This window comes from Colius striatus, chromosome 7 (genome assembly GCF_028858725.1).
Source record: "Colius striatus isolate bColStr4 chromosome 7, bColStr4.1.hap1, whole genome shotgun sequence".
Lineage (NCBI taxonomy): Eukaryota > Metazoa > Chordata > Aves > Coliiformes > Coliidae > Colius > Colius striatus.
In genome coordinates, this window is record NC_084765.1 from 9,204,592 (window position 1) to 9,229,403 (window position 24,812).

The 24,812-nt window shown below is 40.3% G+C and overlaps 1 protein-coding gene across 6 annotated transcripts in view; it reads right to left on the minus strand.

The window, feature by feature from the left end:
- FAR1 (fatty acyl-CoA reductase 1) overlaps positions 1-10,009 on the minus strand; it is a 38,403-nt gene extending 28,394 nt beyond the window's left edge. For 2 of the 6 annotated variants that reach the window (XM_061999240.1, XM_061999237.1), the window contains exons 1-2: positions 9,910-10,007; positions 9,307-9,409 (exon numbers count right to left, since the gene is read on the minus strand). In XM_061999240.1, coding sequence (XP_061855224.1) covers positions 9,307-9,315 — 9 coding nt within the window. In that variant the 5' untranslated portion in view covers positions 9,316-9,409; positions 9,910-10,007. The other 4 variants (XM_061999236.1, XM_061999238.1, XM_061999241.1 and 1 more) reach the window with 4 other exon arrangements.
- Between the last annotated feature and the right edge of the window lie 14,803 nt (positions 10,010-24,812).

The window sequence follows — 24,812 nt, forward strand, 5'->3', positions numbered from 1 at the left end:
TTCCCTGTTCCTCTTGAGTTGTGGAGCCCAGAACTGGACACAGGACTCCAGATGAGGCCTCATCCAGGCAGAATAGAGCGGGAGCAGAATCTACCTTGACCTGCTGGTCACATTCTTCTAGATGCATTCCAGAATACCAATGGCCTTCTTGGCCACAAAGGCACATTAGTGGCTCATGTTTAGTTTGTTATTGACTGGAACTCCCAGGTTCCTCTCTTCAGAGTTGCTCTCCAGTAGGTCACCTCAAGTCTGCACTGGTGCATGGGGTTGTTCCTCCCCACGTGCAGGACTTGGCACTTGTCCTTGTGAAACCTCAAGAGGTTCCTCTTTGCCCAACTCTACCCAGATCTTCCTGAATGGCAGCACAGCCTTCTGGGTAATCATACCAATGCAAAGCCATGCTTAACATAATGATAAAATTCAATTAACCTGAAAAATGCACAAACATACATAAAAAACCCACACTCTATAGAGGCAGCAACATCTATATGTTTGCAGGCTCTTTTTAAAGGACTAACAGTGTCTTGAGTGTTGGTGTTTTGGTAGTAGCGGAGGGGCTACTGGCAGGGGCTCCTGTGAGCAGCTGCTAGAAGCTTCCCCAGCTCAAAGCTAGTTGGCCTCTGGCTAAAGTCAAGCCAATCAGTGACAGTGGTAGCACCTCTGGGATAACTCATTTAAGACAGAAAAACCTGCAGCAGAGTGAGGAGTGGGATGGGAAATAACTGTGCAGACCCTAAGGTCAGTGAAGAAGGAGCAGGAGTGCTGGAGCAGACACTCCCCAGAAGCCTACGATGAGACAGCAGACTGTGCCCCTGCCGCATATGGAGGGTAAAAGTGGAGCCAAGATGCACCTGCAGCCTGTGACAAACCCCATACCAGAGCAGGCAGCAGCACCTGAAGCATGTTGACAGTAGACATCCCACTACAGTCTGTTCATGAAGGACTGCAGGTTCCATGGAATGGATTCACACTGGAGCAGTCTGTTCCTAAAGAATGGTAGCCCATGGGAAGGACTCATGTCAGAAAAGCTCATGAAGAGCTGTCTCCCCTGAAAGGAACCCAACACTGGAGCAGGGGAAGAATGTGAAGCATCCACTTCTCTGGGGAGAAAGGAGCAGCAGAAGAAACATGTAATGAACTGACCACAATCCTCATTCCCTTGCACTGCTGGTGAGGAGGAGGTAGAAAAAAAAAAATCAGGAGCAACATTCAGCTCAGGAAGAATGGAGAGGTGGGAGAAGGTGTTCTTAAGATCTGGTTTTATTTCCTCATTACCCTGCTCTGATTTGACTGGTAACAAATTCAATTGATTTTTTTCTTCCTCCCCATGTCAAGTCTGTTTTGCTTGAAACCACAACTGGTGAGTAAGGAAACAAGCAAGCAAGCTGTCACAAGGTGCTTTGCTGATGGATGACCTAAATCATGACAGATATGCACACTTTGAGAAACTCTCAACATCATTTCCCTCTCTGACAACCAGCCCCAGAAGACTTCATTCATAGCATGTCTTCTACTTGTAAGAAGATTCTACCTAGAAAACAGAACTGGTGACCTTTTCAGAAGTATACCTTCCTGCCAAAGTTACAGCAATAAACACTGGGATTGTAAAGGAACTGCCTAGAAGCACTAAAAAAAACCACCCCTTGAATTAAGAGTAAAACAAACATGAATGGAATCTAGGTGTGAATGAACAAAGTTGGAAATCAGCAGCCTGTTTTGCCCTACTCAAAAGAAAAGTTCTCAACTGTCAGAAAAGGAAAGAATGTTCCCATTCTCCACCTTTCCCTGCCTTCTCTGAGAATGCATCTCCACATGTCAGTTTACATAGCACTGCTGGCGACTCCCAGTTTCAAGCTCAGAAGGGACTTACCTCACAGGTACGATCTATTACCTGTGTTACCTTCTAAAGTTCTTTATGGCAGCAAATTACTGAAGGACTATGTTGTAATTATGTTTTTTTCAAAAAACAGTTAAGAAACAGACATAGTTCCCTGTAGGACTTTGGTTTTATTTCTAACATAATAGGCTGGAGTAGATCTAGAAAAATAATCCCTACCTTGCAAGCCAACATAGAAAAAACAAAAAATCTGTCTTAAAATGCTACATTTAAGTGTCAGCAACCATTTTATCTAGTTCTATCTTACAGCAAGTTTGCAATAGCTGAACTGCAGCTATTAACCAGCAATACATATTTTCAATGACTTCAGTTACCCAATGACTTGTTAGCAGTTACCTCTTGAAACACGCAGAACATATAACTCATATAACACAAAATTGTCTAATGGACACTGGGGAATATCTGAATCCCTGTGTCGTAGCTACGTTTAGCTAGTAAGTAGTAACAGTCAAGAAAAGATAAATCTGACCGTTAAAAGGGTGAAAAAGTTCTGTAAAGGATATGTGCTCTAGAAGAGAGATGATTAAAATTACCAGACGACAGATAAACAGCCTTTAGTACAGGAAGCTTCATCAAGTTGCTACAGAGAAACTTATGTTAAGATACATACAAATTCACAGGTTAAGGGCTAAACCAATGGTGACACTTTAAAGATACTGCTTATTTGGGTGCTGTCCTTTGATAAATCAAGAGCTCCTAAGCAGTTCAGTAAAAAAACCCACACTCCAGGATTGTAGCCAACATTCCCCATCTTGTAAAAAAATTCTAGTGTTCAAGGCTGAACAAGTGCTATTATGAAGCAAACAACAGCAGCTCTGTTTGCCTTCAGAGCTACTTGCAGCAATATTTAACTCATTGCTTCAAACAGAGGTCTCTGGCTCTCAAAACAAGGACAATTCTGTTTTTAACAGGAAAAAGATCAATTCTCAGATTTTTCCAAACACAAAGCAAGATGCTTAAAGATTTGCTTTCCAAGTGCCAGGAAAGCCTGCTGTAGTTCCACTGAATGTTTAAATGCTAAATCCAGCTACCAGAAAGAGTCCTTCAGAATAAATGATCTGTTTCTACTTTGTCACTGACAACTGTTAGGTCAACAGCATGCTCCCTCCAAATTCAATTATATTGAGATTATCACTCACAGGAAACAGAAAACATGTATTTCTCAACCTCTCAAGCATCAGCAATAGGCCACAAAGTTCTGCAAAAATACATCCTGACAGATTAACTTCCCCCTTTCTCTCTGATAGCTTGAACCTAGTACTAGCAGCACAACAGGAAAAGGCCCAAAAGGTGGAATTTTATGTATATTCAGGAGGAGACGAAGCCCATCTAGACATCAAATATGAATATGCCAAGTATTTTTTAAACACCAAACTTGAATCTACACCAGACAAAAACCATTACAGAAGTCCCCTTATATAGACCTTCAACTGGCACACTGCAAGGACACTATAGCAAACAAAGAAACCTAAAAATTTGAGAGATTCAGGCAACAAAGGAAGTAATATTTAACTCATCTAAACAAAGTTACTGCCAGAAAGACAAGCCTGGGTCATACCACGATAATATGTCTCATTTCAATTGATGTCTTGTTTCCACACAAGTATATCAATGAATGTTATCAGCAGAACGTCCACACTTTCAGCCACCACAAAGGTCAACGATCTGCCCTATTTGGACAATACCTATCCAACATATCACCAAAGGATGACTGTTTGCCTTCCCAGTCCAAGGTTATATCCATTGGGAAACCTTATCTCTGAAAGATACTGTTTTAGAAGACTGGTAGAGACTGAAACGATGGAACACAGTATTTCCTGTTGTAAACTGCTTTTGGGTCAAGTTAACCTTAAATAATATCTGTAACAAATTTTGCTATCACATGGAAGGCTTGGGATTTTTCCCATAGCTAGCAAAGACAAGTTTAGCCATGTTTTAGACTTCATCAACATTCTTATCTACTCTCTGCAAGGTCATTTGCTTTACTAGTTGTAAGCCGTGGTCCCCGCAGGATAAACCTGCCAAGAAAGTTTAACACATCTCCAGGAGTTGAAGGATATGTTGCCAAGTTTGGAAGCCAATTAGAGCAGCTAAGTTCTAAAGAGTTATCAATGAGTCTACTAATTTAATACCAGTTAGCCAGCTTGGCCTATGCTTGGTAGTATGTGCAATGGTGTCCCACATTTTCCAAACATGTAACTGGAGTGGATTCAGGGTAATAGAAAGTTCTCCTATGTATACCACCATGCCCTTACTCATGATCTCCACAAACAAGTGAAATGCAACAAAATGAAGAAAAAAATCTGAAAGATTACACCAAAGTTATCATCACAATTGCAGTATAAATGCCACTAAAACAGCCAAAGCTATAAGTAAAGCCCAGCAAACTTGTGATTGATATTCAGTATATTAGAGATATTCTCAAAAAAAAACCCAAAAAAAACCCCAATAGACATTTCAAACTAGTTGTACTCTTCAATCTAGAGGATGTTCAAAGAGACTGAGCTATTACTAGTGAAGAGATTTGTCCACCTTAAATCATTTATCTATTGCAACATAACACCAGTTAAGAGTAACTAACTAAAGAACTGTTTATTTGTGGACATAAGGCTATAAGCAAAGTAGACTTGCTTTTAAAAAACAACTCTCCTCAGTATTCTTAACAGAAATGCACTAGATACTGAAAGTTATTCCTGGACTGTATGCTCCTCAAGTTACATTTCTCCTGGATGTAACATCTACTTCTGGCTGTATTATACATTCAAGGCAAGGAGCATTATCAAACCAATCTAAGTGACCTAACTAATGCTGTCCATGAACTATTTAACAGCACTACAGCATTTTAATATCAAAAAACACACGGATACCAGACACTGAAGCAGGTCTGTAACCACCTTTAAGAAAACAATGAGAAAAACGAAGCACTCAGTTGCTTTAGGAAGACTAACCCATGACCACTCAAAAAATTAGCAGAATTCAGCCCAATTCACAAACTATTTCACTAGTCATTTGAAGACAACCTTGCAAAAGTAAGACACTGTGAAGTCAGGCCTGCGGCTGTCATGGGGTCTTTAACTTCTGATCTTTTAGTTTCACTGAGGTGAAGTTGTCCTCATTGTGGGCCACTGTTAAGTTGATCTCAGCAGAACTCAGCCATTAGAGGTATTCAGTGCATGTAGTTACACAGATAACTCTTACGTAGGTGTTCACACATTTCCTTTTCAGCAAAAAATCTCATTTTACTACAACTTTCCATTCATTTACACTTCTACTCATGGATTCTATACCAGAGGACTTAGAAATTACTTTTCAGTAGTAAATACTCTGTTCACAGAGTGCTAGAGCTCTTGCTTTGCTGTAATCACATTTCTTTTATAACAAGTCCCTCCTCTGAAAATGAATCAAAACAGAGTAAAAGGTTTTACTGTCCCTTTATAGTTTGGTTGTAAGTTAATGTTTTTTCCAAACTATTTACTGTTTGAACTTAATCTTCCAAGTTCATCTTGAATTTAAAAAAAAAAAAAAAAAAAAATCAATCTTCTGGTATAATTAACTTCATTTCTCCAAGTTGCACAGAAGGCATAGATTAGAAGTTAAGCTATTACAGTGAAGCACATGCCACATAAGTACATTTACTATACCACATCTTCAGTTCACGTGGAAACATGTTTAGTAGTTATATCCAAAGAACTTTCAAACAAGTTCTAAGAAAACAAGAGGCAGGCAAATTCCAGATTTGCTGAAAAGGATCGTAGTTCCAGATCATTTTATTTAACTAGAGATCTACGTTGGAAATTTCACTCACAGTTGACTACTACACAAACTGCTAAAGCTACAAGATCACTCAATGACTGCATTCAGAAAGTTAGCCAAAGACATCAGTTTACCCTTCATACGAGTCTGCTGATATCCAGTCCAGGTTACCACTAGGAAGTCTTAGGAGCAGGAGAATGATTGCTCCAATTGTTGCTGTGATACTGTCATTTTGCTAGGAGGGGAAAGCCAAAAATCAAGTAGAGGGAAGGAGATGTAAAAGAAGCACCACTCCTGTGGCTCAACAGTTTGTCAGCTGGTATAGTTAAACACCCAGATTCACATTCCTCATTTTGATCAAACAGGATAAAGTTAACTACCCAAAAACTGTACCTGCAATGGCATTCTGTTTCAAACATCAGGAGGAAAAGATAAACCATCTGAGCTAGTCTGGGATGTAGGATTAAATTTATTTACCAACCATTTACAATTACAATACCTCATCAAGAATAAAAGACCCAATTCTAAATCTCCCTTTGTTTTAAATTCCATTTATTATGGAGTTCAAAAGCTTGAGTCACATTTTACAGCAGACATCACACAACAAATTGGAAACTCTAGGAGTCAACACTTCCAGACTTCTTCCATTCTTCCACATACTTTTTACAATTAAAAAGAAAATCCAAAGTTATTAACCGTGCTGATCCTCTTGGTAATTTTTGACTGAAGAGTTTCAGATAGTTTAAGAAATATTTACAGGCATGGGGAGGAAATAACCCAATTGTAATTCATTATTTGATAGATACACGTGAGTATTTAGTACTAACTCACCGACTACACTTTCGTAAGAAAATCCTCAACTGCTCTTGATCATATTTCAGAAAACCCCAATTTTACTACTTCTGCAGTAAAGGACACTCGCAGTATACATTCTCACAGCTGGCAAGTTGATTGGCAAGTAGGTATAAAAACAGTTAAGATTTTAAAATTCTTCCTTAAAATTACACTCAAGTCCTCCATAACTGTAACCAAGAACTAAATTCCTTAACGTTTAGGTGAGCCATTTCAAAATTCTTCATGCAAAATCATAGTCAATCAATATAATATCTTAACATGGTGCAATTTTATGCCTTTCCATTGCAAATCTTTGAAGATATTTCCTCTCCCATTTTGGTCCTACAGAACTTCTCAATAATTCTTCTGAAACCTAAAAGTAACTTATTTATCTGGCAACTGCTCTATCAAATTGTATTTGAAGCCTAATCACCTTCTTTAAAAAACACACAAGTTTACCTTTCCTTTTTTCCTATATACATAGAGTAATACCCTGTTAAAAAATAAAAGCCCATCTTAATATCTTTATCTTTAAAATTAGCTTAAACATATACACAGGTAAAGCAAGCCTCCTACAAACAAGACACATAGAAGTGAACACCAATTACAAAAGGATTCATTAAGGGTTTTTTCCTTCTCAGAAGATGGAAAGTATTCACTCCGCTCCCACAGCTGATACTGATTACATAGATACCAAGGGTTCCAATCTTAAGTCCTGTTTACACTAATAGATGTGTTATTTGGATCTCTCAATTATGCCTATTGCACAAGGAGCCCTACAAATTTACAAACATCAAGCTGAACAATGGCACGGAAAGGCTGGCATGTTGTCGTGACTACAGATCGCCCAACACCAGGTGTCACTTAGCAAGACCTACTAAGCATAGTCTTTCTAACCAGGTCCAAAGGAAGAAAGTAACAGGGTACATCAACTGAGTCACATATTCTTTAGAAAGTTTGGAAACTTAAAGGCAAGGAAGGACATTTTTAAGGACAGCCTCAGTGTAAACCCTGTCTCGGAGATACTTACAAGTAAAAAAAGCAAACAGTCAGAGTTCGTCTATTCAGAGAGAATGGAGTTGTTCAGTCTATTCGCAGCTTCCAAACTTCGAAGTGTTGAGGCTCAATAATGCATAGCTGGGGAACTGTGTGACTGCAAGGCTCAGAAATAGCAAATGGGAGAAACACTAGGGGTGTACATGATGGCAGTAACCATGCCCAGCCATTAAATGATGTTAACTACCCCACCTACAAAGTACCAAACTAATTACAAGTGTGGATAATATTAGTTACTTCTCAAAAGAAAATACATTTGCTTTTAAGTTACCCAGCTTCCAGCACACAAGTAACAGGCACACTGTATTGAAAACAGAGTCTCCTCAAACACTGAGTATTTTGTGAGCATAAAACCATACAAACAAAACAGACACCATTTCTAGCTGGAGATGCTAACCAAACCTGAATTCACTGCCATCATACAGCTATGTCTCCAGTGACGTCTAGTACTTTTTCTAGCACTTACTTATACTTTCCAAGTTGTTGTATAACCATTTGAGTTTGCTACACATCTCTTCCAAGCACTGAAAGTATCGTGGTTGTGGGGAACTGAGCTCCTGCAAGAGCCAGAGCTCAGAAACAGGAAGATGACAAGTGATCCTTTGCTTTATAGTAGTCAGGACAAGGTTCAGTTTGGCTTCTCAGGAGCTACAAGGTTCTATGGATGAACTGGATTTCCATTTCAAGGAGAAATGTTAGTATAGTTATTTTGAGACATGTAGTCCTTGAACTTTTAAATCTGGTTCTCTTAAGCAGAATCACAGCATGTATTCAGGAGTTGCACTATAAGACTGACAGTGACACTCACTGCTTAAATCTGGCTAGTAGGTATCATGTACATTTTCAGAGTCTGAGGAACACTAAATACCATACACTGAGAAATCTTTTGCTATTATAAAAGTTACAGTCTTGCTTCAATGCTAACATTTTACTGGCAAGTATCAGCTGCTTATGGCTATCAAGACTAAGAATTTGCAGTAAAACGTTATAGATTTCAATTGTCATATTACTTTATAGCTCTGCAACAGCTATGAGGAGAAAACAAATAAACAAAAAATCAAAATCCTGCAGCCAACCTTTCGTATCCAGCTTCTAGGCAGAGAAACGGCTGATTTTTAAGTCACCTATATTTAGGGAGAGGGTACAAAAACAGTGTAGACAAGCTGAAGAGTAAAGATATTGGAAATATATCTATATTTAAACCTAATACATAATCTCCAAATTGCTGACATATCGGTATCTTAAGATATGAAGCACAGACACGATACACAAATTGGGGAAGTTAGGGGTCATGAAATTCTAGCCTGTTACTGTACCAATGAACATCACAGAAAGTGAAACTCCTACATGCTCCACTTCTGGTTTAATTACTATTGCAACAGTTATTAAGATGTCAAAAGCTTTCAGTTATTCTATCTATGAAGTAGGTTAAATGAAATTAAAGGTTTCTATTTCCATGGGATTTAAGCGCATTTCAGTTACAAGTTTGCTCCAAATCACTGTATTGCTTCAGCTAGCAACACTTTAAACCACTCAAGAAGGTTTGTAGACCCACTCGGCTCCTGCCCAAGGACCCTCCAAGACTCTACCCAGAGTTTGGGGCTGCTGCACATACCAAGAGCCATCACAGCTCTCAACCTACTATTTCCTGATGCATGGACCCACTGAAGTGGGCCTCCCGTTTGAAGAAACGTACTATTTCGTTTCTCTTCCCCATACATCCTTCTAAGCGGAGAGAAACCTGGGACCTCTTCCTGTAAGCCTACCCTTTGCATTAGCCGCAACTCCACTGCTTCTGAGGAAGGGGAACTCCCGTGGCAGAACGGCCGGAGCTGGGGGACGCCTGAACTGCTTCGCAGCAAGAGCCGGCTGTTCACAAGAGGCCCATCCAGCGACAGGAGTGCAGAGCAGCCGGAGAGACGGGCGCGCGGGCGAGGAACAGCATGAGGCAATGGGTGTCAGCCCCCGGCTCCGGGCCCAGCGGCAGGTGGAAGAGCCGCCGTGGCTTTCGGCCTTGCACACACGAGAGCCCAGCCCGGCGGTGCCGAGACAGGCGCGCCGAGAAGCGTTCGGGATTCTCCCGTTTTTTAAGCACAGATCCTGGTAACTGAGCTCCCCCGCCCGTAACGGGCCTCCGGCTCGGCCGCCTGCCCGTCACCACAACGCACCTCAGAGATCCCCGTCCCCAGCTCCCTCCCCCTCCTCCCGCCACCCTCCCTCCCCGGCAGCCTCCCGGAAACGCGCGCCGACGGCCAGGTCCCTGCGTACCCCCTCTCACGGACAGCAGCAGAGGATGGAGCGGCCCAACCCGCGGTCCCCAGACGCGCCGGCTCGCCTCAACCTCCCGCTGCAGCCCGCACGGCAGCTACCTGCTCTGGGCGCTGTGCCCCGCCCGGCCGCCACACTCCCCGCGCCGTCCCCCGCCGCTGTGAGGGGCTTGGACAGCGGTCCTAAAAGAACCGCTCCCGTTGGCCGTTGCGCACACGCTACCCGCCCGCCGATTGGCTCCTCGCTCCGCCGCTCGGAGGGACGAGGACGCAGGGGGTTGGCGGCTGCCAGGAGCCCCACCCAGCGCCGCGGCTCGGCGGGTGGGGCGGCCGGGGGCGCGCGGGGCCGCGGCCGCGGCCGTGATTTGCGCTCGTGCCTCCGCTCCGCCCCATCCCGCACCGCTGCCGATGCCCGTGCCCGTGCCCGTGCCCGCCAAACAGAGGCCGCCGCGCCGCCCGACAGCGGGAGCGCAGCCTCTGCCGCCGGCCCCGGGCTCGTGGCCACTCGTCGCAGTTTTCCCCGCAGGCCGCCACCGGAGGAGCCCTCCACGGCCTGCGCCCAGCTGCGCGCCACGCACAAGCAGAACACGAGCCCGTCGCGCTGTCCCGTGCTTATGTACAGCTGCTCTCTAGGCCTGACCCCTGAGGTAGATACCCAGCAACTCCACTGTCAGTGGTTTTGCTCATTGCTGATAAGTTTTAAACCTGGAATGCTGAGACACTAAGTTGAAATGAGCCAAAAGATCCAAAAGCAACTGAAGCCATATAAAGCAACCGTGGTCTCCGAAACAGTGAACCTGGCTAGGGGAGCTGGAGAAGGCTGTGAGCAGCGGTGGACCTTTCCCACTAAGCTGGCATTCACACAGCAGCAACAACGGAGAAATATCCAGCACTTTGCACCAAATGTCTGAGGACCTTGTGCTGTGTTACATGCGGAATGTCAGTATTACCAGCGTGTTATTGATACATGTCATATTTGTGCTACTGAAACCATTGCACTCCCCATTCCCCTTACCTCACCATTTGTTACCAAATACTGCTGGGCAACCAAGCAACATGCCATTATGCCATGCCCTGTCACCATATGCCATTTGTTTCACAACTAAATATTGCACAGATGGACAAGCATCAGCTCATAAAAAAATAAAATCTAGCATTCAAAAGTTAGGAAACACCTTATATAAGCTTGTGTAAGCCATATTCAGATTATCGTGCATATAAAGAATTGTATAGGAACTGTAAGCACAGTCTTTGCTTATGCAACTGCATATCGGTTTTTCAGATGGCTTCTGTCCGATGCAGGCCATGAGAATGAATGCTGGGCTCAGATAATCCACAGCAATTCAAATATGATTTTATCCTTATTGCTGGATGTGTACTCTCTTGATTTTTCTACTCCATACTAGTTAAACCTAGTACCTAAGCACTTCTTGACAGAGTATTTAGAATCACGTAACTCTGAACTCCTTATCACAACTGTTCCTTGGAAAATACTTGCTCCTTGAAGCTGAAGCATTATCCAGTCATCTGCTGTATAGGAAAACCAACTCAGGCAGTGCAAAGATTTGAGTCCAAATCTCCCACATTTCTGCTCAAAGGTTTTAATACTTTGTTTTATGCTATTACAGCACCCATGTTTACTTTTTTATGCTGGTGAAATACAGCCTTTCTGACTATAGGGATGAAGCTTGTGCATTTCCAACTTCCCAGTATGGAAGAGTCCACTGCAGCAGAGAGATGCACATGCAAAATTGCAGTCAGTGCACGTGAACACTCCTGAAAATATATTTATTTAAAAATCTGTGTTCAGCATGTGTAATTTAAAGTTTCTCAAGTCATTACAGAAGTTAAATTTGGGTGCCTTTTTCAGAAATCAGTTTGTAAAATGTGTCTATTACACCACGTGTAAGTAAAGGGGAAGACAATGTGGGCACAGCAGTGTATATTGTCCAGTCTCATTTTTTAAAACAGCAAAAAAAATGGTGGGTCTTTAAACCTTATCTGTAATGAAAATATCTGATAATCATTATGTCTCATTAATGATAGGTTATAATGCAATGACAGTGCATTAATTGTTGGCACTTAATAGAAATTCTTGTTTATAATAATAATAATTAAGCGATTCTAGTATCAGGATTTTAAACTCAATTTCCTGGCAAAATAGGGAAAAAACATAAAAATACACAAAATTTATCGAGTGTGTATTCTGCAGGCTGAAAATATCTAATTACTGCAGTCCTTAACTGAGTGGCAAAGTACAACATAAAAGTCACAGATTCGTTTTTGTGGGTTCTATGACCTCCATACCTCTGAAGAAAAGATCACCGCGCCGTCATCACAGATCAAATATGTGCACCGCCACAAGCTGACAATGGCAACACAGCAGAGAGTGGTATCACAGAGTGATTTCAGATGCCATCGGAACACAAAACAAATACAGAGTGGTCAGAGCACACTGTTGTCGGTTTGTGGTGTTCATTGGTGTTATATTCAGTCCTGTTCAGTGAACTCAAAACAGGTTGCAATGTACTTTTAGCTGTCTAAACCAGGCTTACACTGTACTAGGCCAAAATGTCTTAATAAAGCAGAGTACTGTAATGATACAGTGTGAGTCCACAGTGTTCAGGATCTCAAGAGCCTCAGAAATTGTGAGGATACTATAAGACATAACAATCTCATTTAGTTCCATATTACTCTTTCAAAGTCACAATTAATTTACCCCTCCTAAATTACTTATCAGCAGGAAATCATCATAGTGACATAGTATCACAATGCATTTGCATTTTAATGTTGTAACATATAGTTGCTTCTCAAAGGACCTACCAAACTGGTTATTCAAAATAGCATTGTGAATTTTTCATCACAGGAAAAACTGGGAAGATACTAATACTAACTAATACAAATTTGCTGTAGTCTGGCAATGCTGAATAAATTATTTTAAAAACGAACATAGACTTACATTAGCTAATATAAAAAAAGAAAAGTGTTTGAAAAACCTTTACACACCACAAAGAGGTTGTGTGACACAATGTTACAGAAATCTATAGGTTAAGAGCTACAAGTGTCTGCAAGGCCAAATCTTGGTTTCTTATCTGTGAGAGTATGAAACAAACACCTACATACTCAGAATCGGGGTGGGGGGAAGCAATCCCATTCATGTCTAAATTGGTCCACGTTTCTAAGCAATACTAGCAAGTTATTTCATTCACAGGAATCTTCCAGAGATTACTTTATTGCCTCTCTTCAGTTTTAAGCAAAACCAATCGTTGTAAGAACTTTATGCCTTTTATAGACAAACTCTTTAATTTTGCATCCAGGCCTGGACTAGGTTCCCCAGTCTCCCTGCTTTGGAAACTGAAAATTGTGTCACTGGCAGCAGTGCCAGACCAAAACCATGAAGTATCACTAGAAATTGCAGCCATGCTACAGAAACACAATGTTCATACAGAAACTTAGTTTCTTTGTATGTAGTTCCATCACTATATACCTCAGAAACAGAGCAAACGGTAGTTTATTTCAGTCAGTTGCAGACCTATTATGGGGGAAGAGAGTGGGTGCTGCATAATTTCTTTACCACAAGCTGCCTACTTATGAGGGCTGTATGGGTGCTCACTTCTATTTCTTGCTAAACGTAACCCAGTTAATGAAGAGATTAGTCAACAAAACTTTTTCATTCCATGCTGTATGTGCACAGGAAGTTTCTGTTCAGCAAATTTAACATACTTACAATATCTCAATTGTGCTTATGCTGATAGGAGTTAACAGCCATGCCTAAAGAAGGTGTTTATAAAGGGTGTATTTTTGATGTTAGGAGCATTAATGGCTGATTTCCTACAGTGCATTGCAGTCACAGTAATATAGGCTGGAACTTTGGACTTAATTTTGTACATGATGTAGTATGAGTGAGTCAGTTATACAGAAGCTCAGAACATGGGCTTTATATGAGCAGTAACTAATACATTTTAAACTATTCTCTAATTAGTGATACTATGGTTCAAAGATAAGGGTCTGATCCAAACTAGTTAAATCAGTTTAAGAAAGTCCAGGAACTTATTTTCAGCTATATATTAAAGAGAATTAGAATATTTAAAGATCTCTTTGGATTCAAAACAGTGCAAAGACCTCACCAAAGAACTAAGTTTTTGGTCAAGTGATTCTTTGTCCTTTTACTAATGAATTAACTGATTGAGCACGCTCATTTAGTGTTCTGAATGGTTTTTAAATTTAAACCTGAACATATTTAATGCATTCTACTACCCTCTGTGTGTTTGCCATGCTAATGTGCTAATTCTTTGGGGTTTGGTAGCAACTGTTAGGATTATAATATATCATCAGTAAAGATTACTAACTCACTAAATCACAGAATGGAAGGCATTTCTGGAGACTGTCTAGTCCACCCTTCCTGTTCAGAGCAGAGCCACCTAGAGCAGGTTCATCAGGGCTGTGTCCAGTTGGGTTTTGAATATCCAAGCAGAGACTATATCCTCTCTGCATAACCCTAGCCAATGTTTCACCATCCTTACAAGAAAAAAAAAAAATTTCATTTGTTTAAATGGAATGTCCTGTATTTCTGTTTGTAGCATCTTGTCCTATCACTGGACACCACTGAGAAGAGTCTGGCTCCATTTTCTTCGCTCCCTTAAGTACCCTTGACCAGGTACTCATACACACCCATAAGATCTGCTTGAGCCATCTCTCCTCCAGCTTGAACAATCCCAGCTCTCTCAGCCTGTCCTCACATGACAGATACTTCTGTCACTGGATCACCTTCATGGCCCTTTGCTCTACTCACTCCAGTATGTCCCAGACTCTTCTGTCCTGGCACCCCAGAAATGTCTCTCCAGTGCTGAGGAGAAGGATCAGCTCCTTTGATCTGCTGGCAATGCTTTTCCTAATGCCATCCAGGAGGCTGTTGGCCTTCTTTGCTATGAGGACACATTGCTTGGTTCAGGGTCAATGTTCTGTCCACCCAGCTTCCCAGGGCTGCTACAAAGCAGCTTTCCACCTAGTTAGTCCCCAGGCTGTACTGGTGCATCTGGTTATTCCTCCCCAGTGCAGGGTTTTGCAGTTCCCTGTGTTGAACTTTTTAAGGTTCCTGTCAGTTGATTTTCATAATTTGCTATTACACAAACATCATTTATCCTTTTGCATTCTTGCTGCATCATTTAAGAGTGGCAGAAATACCTGTTGCAAGATCCAAAGTATGAAACTTAATTTCTTACTCTTTATTTTGAAAAAAACACATTAAAACATTTCTTATCTCTACTGGCTTCCATGCTGAGTCCTGTCAGCTTGATATTAGTGGTATCTGTATTTGATATTTTCCCTCTTTGTTATTGAAATTTTCTGATAGAATTGCATTTTGACATATCAATAGGTTTAATTGCCTTGTAGTACATTGTGTATACAGATAAAACTCTGGGTAAGTGGAACAGTTGCTAGGAATGGCTGATATGTATGAGGAGTGCTATAGAGTGAACTGATCCTTTAAGGACAGAGGTTTAGTTACAACTTGATCGTGTGAGTCTTAGGTCATCACACCATTTAAGAAATGGGGCTGTCTGAATCATATGACTAAAATAAAATAGCTCAGTAAAGAACAAATTTTGTACAGGATAGACTTGTTGAAAGGAACCAGATATTAAAGATATTAAAGTTGTTGCTCACTTAGGAACAGCAGAGTGGCTGAAAAAATATTACAAGACAGATAGCCCTGTTATGAACATTAGGACTAAAGGGAACTGAAAGGGCTCATGGCTCTAGTACCTACCTGTCACAGGCATTGGGTCACAGAAGTCCCTTTGTAAAATTATTGTTTCATTTTTAACACAGTTGCATTTTGCTGCTTCTAATCTTCTTTTCTATGTCCTTTAATTTGCAGTCTAAATGCATTTATCAATACACATCTTTGTTTCTCCACCAGCGCTTGCCTTTTATCCAATAAATCATTCCCAGTGTTACTCCTGTAAAGAGAAATCCCATTTTAGTATTGGGCTAGAACAGGGATGTTCTGTAAGCTTTCTCTTGTGTAGAGCATGTCTTTCATAATCATTAAAGGAGCTCATCTTTGCCTTTTTTTCAGATTAATAATTTTATACAATATGCCAGATGTAGTTTCACTGAGATCTTACACAGCAAAAATATTTTCATACCTCTACTGAAAACAGATCTCTTGATGGCAGCTTAGGCTTATGGTTGTTTTTCTCATAACTGCCTCATGGCAGCAGTTCATAAAAGGTGTGACTTTGATGAATATATTTTGGTTTCCTCTTCTGTCATGACAAACTGCTGAGGTTCTAGCATACAGTGTTGTTATTTGTTCCCAAGCACAAAAATACATGTTTCTATATGAATGATTTTTTTTTTCTGATTTCTACTAGTCTGGGCTGTAGGCTGGTTTAGTATTAATTCTAATTGGAAATCATTAATTATTTGAAGTGATGGTTTTTTTTACTTTATTGGTGAATTTTCTTAGCATTTATCCACATCAACATTACTTGTAGCCATTAACTTTTGCAACAGCTCATTTCATGCTTCACTTTTCCTCTTATCTGATTTATTAGTTTTCCATATCAAAACATTGAAATCTGCTTACTTGTTTTGCTTAGTAATTACATAACATACCCCAAAATTTGATACTTTTGAATTCATGGTCAGCTCTCTCTTCTATTTCTGCAGTAGTTAGCCGTTTCTTGCATAAGCTTGATAATTTGTCCTCAAGGGCTGATTACACACAATTAACATCTAGCCCACATAAACAGGAACAGTCATTTCTTTATCAGTATAATTACATAAACTATACAATTCCTTGTCATATTGCTCATGATGAATACTTCATCATTTTTGCCATCCAGTGCTGCCTGCCTGTGCAAACTCTGTGCTGCTGCAATAGCACAGAGCACTATGGTCTTTTGATCAGGTCAGCAATGTATATTACTTCTCCACAGCTCTGAGCTAATTGCTGTTATTCCACCAGAAGCCCCATGCTTTCCACCCTAGAAACACATTCAAAAAGTATTTTTGTTTTAATATAAGAATCTGTTGATGCTGGTTGGGGTGGGGAGAAAGTTAAAGACATAACACCTCCAGAATTTTCTGTGAGGTTAGGAAATGAATATCCTGAGCCACTGGTACCCACTGTTTTATGTTTTCTTGTGTAGTGGCATGTGCCAGCTTTGTAGGGTATTCCCATCTGAGGATGTCTTCAAGCTCTCTGTCATTGCTGTATCTATTGTAGGTAGTTAACATTCCTGATCTTCAAGAATACTGCTTTTGTTAATTTAAATTTATTCAGGCAACGATTCCCTCAAGCCCAGCAGTTCTTGTGAGTTTAGCAAACCTTGATATTGTCATGGGGTAATCTCACTACCTAAGATACATGTGGCTTTCTCTTGACACAGATTCACAAGGAGTGTAATTTTCTTAAAGTTCCTGGTTGCACCTTTCTGAAATCTGAACATGGAAATATAGCTTTTGACGTGGCAGAAGCAAGTAAATAAAGAGCAAGAAAAGAAAAGTAATAAAAGAAAAGTAATAAAAGAAAAGTAATAAAAGAAAAGTAATAAAAGAAAGAGGGGAATGGCAACAATAAGCAAGGCAGGAAAAAGGACTTAAAACATGAAGATGCGTATATGGATGAGGAAGAGCTGAAGGCAGAAAATGGAGTTGTTGACATAACACTTAAATCTTGAATGGTTTTGTGATGTGCCATTGACTTTTCAGACAGTGGAGGTGGAGAAAGATGTTTAGAAAATCCAAGAGGCATAGAAATGAAGAATGGTGGAAACTTTGATTGTGAATCCTTGAATAGCATGAGGAAAAAAACACATATGTCTTCTCACAGCTGCACTGTCAGCACTCATGTGTTGTACTTGTTACAGAGCTAAGTCTTGTTATCCTTCATCAAAGTTTTCAGGCTAACATAATGCGAATAGATCATCAGAACAGCCTCAGGTTCATTGCAGATTACAGCTTCAACAGATGAATGTGTACAAGTTCACTGTAAAGATGCCAGATTGTAACATGCATTAAAGTATGGACAAATGCAAATCTCACCTTAGGAAACTTCATCATGATGAAGAAAATGTTATGTTGAAGTGATTCCTATTGTTATTGTGTTAGTCTGCCAGCATGTCTGGCCAGAGCCTGGAAACTATCCCTAAATGATACTGCAGCAGATACAATAGCACAAAGAAGAAAAGATCAATCTGGTATGTACTCATCTTCAGGTCCTTCACCATAGTCTCAGTACCCATTCTGAGATTCTTTATTTCCACTTGCCTAAAAATGACTCTAGAATTTCATGTGAGTCATTGAGTGATATGACCTGAAACATGATTAAAGGTCAAAAACTAGAAAAATAGTGGTAGCAGTGGGAGAGAGATCATATTCAGGAACTGTGGAACTTCCTATGATTAACTTATTTATTTACATAGAGCGACAAGTGAGCAGTAGCAAAAAAAGACAGCGAAGGCTCCTGAACACTGAGTATGAGATTAGTATTTGCAATTAACTCATTTGTGGCATATTCTTTTGTCTTACTTTATGTTATCACTTATATGGAGCAGGGACCATTTATAGTTTAAGATGCCATTGTGATTCTAATGTAATATTTGACACTGATTTAAAGCCATCACCACAATGCCATAGGCAGTTTCCCAATAAATTATTTATGACATCTAAGTAGCATTGAAAGACAGAAGTTGGGTATTAAGATGAACAACACCCTGCCTTTGTTTCTTACGCTGTTTCCTTAAGTCTTTTACTGGCCATACTTAGGGTAACATTGAGAAAGACAATATTGGCACAGTTTGGCAGTCATTATCTTCACTAAATCAGAGGAGCAGATTTACACACATTGAGCAATGTCGTCTAAGTTTGTGATGCACAGTTGCAAGATGCCACTGATGCCAAGACACCTCTGTTAAGATTATTTTTCCATGAAGCAATGAATTATATTAATTCTAACCCCGAAAAAATCCTTTGTTCAGATAAGTTACAGTCAGTTGAGCCACATACTACAGAGCTGCTTAATCTTTACCTTCATATTAGCCATATTAGATTATATTCTTGGCAACACAAACTTAAATTCCAGCAAATCCATTGTTGTAACACTTGCTGCCTTGGGGTATTTTTTTTCTTTTAAAGACATTTGAATTTATAGTCTATACTTTATGTTCTAATTGCAGCTGCAATATTGCTATAATATTGCTGCAATCCTCAACGGGACTTGACTCTTATAGCAGAGTAATCAGGACTTTAGGTTCCGAAGGATACAGCCTTTGTTTGCAAAAGGTTCTACAGATATTTTGACTGGGCAGGATTTAAGGATATTGGACATTTGTTGAGGGTTTCTGGTTGTCTCACCATTCAGTCCTAAGCAGATAGCAGGATGTTCAGAAATTGAAAACGCTGTAACAAACACGCAGTAGTTTCAGATTCAGTAGATTCAGATCTACTGTGCATGTGCTGTAACAATGATTTGCAAATACACAACAAATACAGCAAACTCTGTGCGTTGGAGTTTGAAAAATACTTTGTTTTGCCCATGAAGAATATGTAGAGGTGGTCTACTACTGCCTGAACATGTCAGGCTCACTGTTTAAATGCTAAGTAGATGATATATACTTCTATCTAGACAGAGCCAAAAGACCCCCCACCTGAGTGTCAGTCTAAATGCAATAGCCCTTACTCCAACAGGACTCAGAAGTCATTCTGAGCTGTGATCTCCTTTTGTCTAAAGTCTAAATGATCCAGTAATGTGGTGGTTAAGGCACTCACACTGGTGTTGACTTATCTGATTTGTAACTTTAGCGTTACTTCTTTCTCCCATGGTCCATGATAATGACCTTGACAACAGGCTACTGTACACTCTGGGTGTCAATCTTCTCTTTCTTTCACTGTTTTGCTTTATGTAATAAAATCTTTGGAACAGAGTTGTGAATAGAGATATAATGTGGATTAGAAAATACATCCCTCCTCCTAACTAGGATTCCCTTAATAAGAGAAGCAGCTGAAATCTGTCTTTTGGGCTGTAAATTACATTTCTCTCTATGCTGGGCAGGATCAGCTAGCAGAATTACAATTGAATGCATTGCTTAGAGATCCAGGGTTTCCAGTCAGGAGCTGAAGCAGGCAGATGCCTAAAAGTCAAACACCTTTGCAAACCTTATTCAGATTGATTTTGTGAACTTTGAGGCTCAGAAGTAGAATAAACCAATCTGAGCATTTTTCATCTGTAAGATTATAGAATCATAGAATCATAGAATGGTAGGGGTTGGAAGGGACCTTTAGAGATCATCTAGTCCAACTCCCCTGCAGAAGCAGGTTCACCTAGATCAGGTCGCATGGAACATGTCCAGGCAGGTCTTGACAACCTCCAAGGAAGGAGACTCCACAGCCCCTCTGGGCAGCCTGTGCCACTGCTCCATCACTCTCACATAAGTTTTTGCTTATGTTTAAGTGGAACATTTTGTGTTCCAGCTTCATACCATTACCCCTTGTCCTGTTGCTAGCTACTATAGAAAAAAGGGATGTCCCAACATCCTGACACCTACCATTTAGACATTTGTAAATGTTAATAAGATCCCCCCTCAGTCTCCTCTTCTCCAGACTAAACAGTTCCCCAGTTCCCGCAGCCTTTCCTGGGGTTGCTCCTTCCTAGATGCAGGACTCTGCACTTGTCCTTGTTGAACCTCATGAGGTTCCTCTCTGCCCAACTCTGAAGCCCATCAAGATCCCGGTGAATGGCAGCACAATATTGTAACAGCTGCCCTTATTTGACACTGGGTCAGGATCCCCAGTCTTTGGCCATACACTGAATGTGACATATATCCAATTGGAATTTAAATCTGGTTTTCTTTCCTTTTCTTTCTCTCTCTTTTTTTTTTTTTCCTCCTGCTTAATGCAGGACAGGGTTTTGTCACACTATTATGTCATAAATAGTATTTTGTACTGTGAGTTTGGTCTGTTAAATCTGTGTTTCCCTGATGTTATATCAACTGCATTTAGCTTAACTATTTCTATTAGCTAAACATCTTTACATTCTTTAGTATTTCATGGGAATGAAACTGTAGCATTTGCTTCCATTAATTTTGCCTGAAGTATAGCAATCCATTTGGTAGGCAGAATTCAGAATACATCAAGCCTTCCTATTGTTTTACCCTTAAATTTAATCCATTTTCCATTCTTATTTCTTCACTCTCTTATCTCCTCTTCACCTTGCTAGACTGGGTGCTACAATCTCTTGGAATCTCTTAGAATCATAGAAAAAAATTATTTAGAAGGGACCTTATGTGGTTCAACTCCAAGGCTTAACCAATCTTAAAGGTAAATCTCTTTGCTCTGGCTGCAACTTCTGTTTCTCTAATTTATGCTGATCTCATCGCTCTTGTTTCTACAACTGTTTATGTAGGACAAAGGATCTGTGGTTGTTTTGAAATTAAACTGGACACACATAGAAGCCATAGCATGTAGGTGGTGAGTCCTGCCATATGTTTGTGAACAAAGGATCACATACAACCACATCACTGCAGGGCTCTCTAATTTCCAAACCTGAAATTACAATGCAGGTAAGTGCACCTATCAGTAATTCTGGACAAATACACTACAGAGATCTTGAAATTAATACTCAATCAAAGTATTACAAAACACGAAAGTTCTGAACAAACGTTACCTTGAAAAGAAAATCGGGTTATGTCAGCATACAGCAACACAGCCCTGGCACTTGGTGGTGATCCCAGGCAGAAGTTACGGGAGTGGCAAGTAAGGATAGCCTAGGATTTGTGATCTCCAGTTCAGTTTCTTGTAGTAGCATGAAATGCCTCTGCTTGTCTGTTACATTACCGTTGCAGGGAACATAAGGATGCAGACAGTTCTTAAATCATAGCAACAGCACTGACCTGATGGCTTTTTTACCAGGATCAAATGCTTGTCAGAGGAGTTAGGAGACTAGTAGCCAGCTATGCAGAGAGCTACAGGCAGATCAATATCTACCTCTTCACCTTAGAAACACCATTAAATGGAGCCATGCCTTCAGTTTAAGGTGCAGGCAATCTTATGCTGTTCTTGCACGCTCTCTTAAGAGGCTCTTTTCCATTCCAAGGCCCTACCCAATCGCCTGAGATGTCTGCTTGGAGCCTAACTACATCCCACGGGAGACTGAATGCAAAGACCCCTAAGCAAACTTCTTGGAGGCTAACAGAGACATATGGCCCAGAAGCAAGCAGAGTGGAGACATTTAGCTTGAGCTATAATATACTATGAACCACATGGCAAGCTGAAAAAGCCATCTCTCATCGCACAACTAATTAGTTTGAGTGCAGTACTATGAGGATGCAGTGATACTGATTCCAGTTCTGGGGTTAGCACAGCCAGCTGGGCTATTTGATATCTCAGGAGTCTGCAATAGACACACGTATAGTTAACTTGTAAGGGACACTGGCCTAATTATCTCCCTTCACAATTTTTTTTGCTTAGTCAAAGGAGTACATTTGATCTGAAAGTTTGAAAAAAATACTTATCACTTTAAGCCATCTTTTCGTTGTAAATGCTTCAGCAAAAAATAATAAAGAGCTGTAATCTCACAAACCTAAACAAAAGCTCTAGACAAAAGCATGTATTCTCTCCAATATGACAGAATCCAGGCAAAAAATAGATGGCAGAGCTGTTTAGTCATACTGGAACTGAGAAATACTGCTTGGCTTTCTCCAGGGATCAAACTTACTGCCTTTTGCACATACACAAGGTTTGGCCAATTCTCAGTTTTTTTATCTATGTGTAGATGTCTGGGAATGCCTTTGGGCTCACAAATGCAGATGTGAACTCTATCTCTGTCCTGATTCCACATCAGGATGTGACTTGACATTATCACCTCTGTCCTTTTCTCTCACGCCTGTTTATGTAGGAATAAAGTCAGAGGCTGCAGTGCTCATTAACTTTTCTATCTGCAGCAAGTCTCTATATAGTCAAGGCTACTATACTGGATTTGTTCAGTCTTATTCTTTAGTAGAGGATCGGCCTTACTTTGCAGAATTTACCAGGTTACCAAATTACCAACCCTTACACCTTCATTAACTCCAGTTTCTGCAGGAATCTTGCCATACACATTAGCATCGTCTTCAGCCTCTGTCTTCAGTTCCTCTGGGATATTATAGTATTTAGATTTGTATCTTTCTGTCTGGATCAGTTTCTTATGTACTTTCTTTAATAAGTGCTGCAGGCTGATTATTCCAGACATATTCCTGAAGTTCTTCAGACAGATATACCAAATCCTGGAGTTTTCTCCAGAATACTTCTTTGTATATAAAGCCACTTAATTTGCAGCTCTGAACCCTTTTTCATTGTGGTTTTCTTGTGACATGCAATATCGTGCTTCTGGGATTCAGAGTCTCATTTTTATTCCCAGTTTAGGCCATTTCTATCGCCTAGAGAATGGGGGAAGACTTGTGCTCAGATGCAATTTAAAGTTACATAATCCCAGCTAAATGCTGAAGAGTTCATCTTTCAAGTGATAAAATATTCATTTGTTCCCACTGACATTTTAAAATACATTAAAGAAGCATTTATACTGATTTGCCCATTTGTGGAAAAGCTTGTGTTCAGAAAACTCACATCTCGATCTGATGGCTTCTTTTAAAATTTTCATGGTGATGGCTCTCTTTGTGTGAAATGAACTTGACAACTAAAAATGCTGTGTTTTGAAAATGATTGTGATAATAATAATTTGATTTGAAAATATATAGGTATTGTTGAAATACTTCAGATGGCATGAACATATTAGGTAAATTTCTCCTCCCTTGAAACACAGGATATTCTGTGAGTGGGACAGATCTCTCAGCAAGCTGTTACTTGCCACATTTTTGGTAAAAGACATAATCTTGTGTGAAACTAGTAATTGTTTACAGAAATAGCTCATTAAAATAACAGGAAAAGATTCATCACTGCTGAATGAATTTCTCCAGAGCGAAAACATTTTTTCTAGTAATTCTTACCAAAAAATAGTTCAATAAAACATTTTATTTCAGTTTCTTGTAAAATCCATGGAGCTTTTCATTACAGAAAGTTAGAAAAATGTCATGGGCCAGTATCTATTTTTTTCCCTCATGGCTATGTGATGCAATTGGCACAGTCCACACGGAGAGAAGTGTAAAGAAATTAAGGCTGATTCTAGATAAAATGAAGAAAACTTCCTCTCTCACAGAGAAATTCTCAGTATTGGTATATACAAAAGAAAGGTATACACATGTAACTTTGGCACAGAGGAATCCGGAGACAAAAATGGAGACAGGGAGCTCTGAGCAATAGAAAAGCCCAGAAAGTTGCTGGAACTTGTTCTTTTCTTAGATATTCAAGTTGTTGCATGAGGATAAGGAGGGCTTTGGTTCACAGAATGTTTCTTTAGCTAAAGATACTTAAATTCTTTTGTGATGGAAGGACTGACAAAGTTAGGGAGGACTTAGATACTTACTTTTTCTGGCAGGCTTAAAATGTGGGAAAATAAGAGTAAGCTGACTGTCTGCCAGGAGGAGAAAAATACAAATACAAACTGACTCAGAAAGGATCCTGTATGCCATATCCAAAGCCAATTTCCAGAGTCCAAGCTGAAGATAACAGAGAAAGCCATTTGCACATTTGGAACTCCACTGAGAAGGATTTGCTTATTTTATGCTAAAACTCATCACTTTCTGATATCTGGTGTCATGGTTTAGCAAGGAGCTGTGGGTTGCAGTGAAGACCCTGTAAAGAGTTTTTGGACTCTCCCCCAGCTCCTGGGTTCAGACCCACCTCTGGCCCAGTTGGGTCAATCTGGCTCCTCTGCCATCATTATTTAGGGATGGGAATTTGAAGTGCTTGCAGGAGATGTAAGGGTGATACAAGATGGATGTGACCACGCGGACCCCACAGTCAGAGAAGGAGGAAGGAAGGAAGGAGGAGCACCAGACCAGAGACCCCTCTGCAAGCCGTGCTGAGAACACAGGCCGTACCCCTACAGCCCTTGGAGGGCA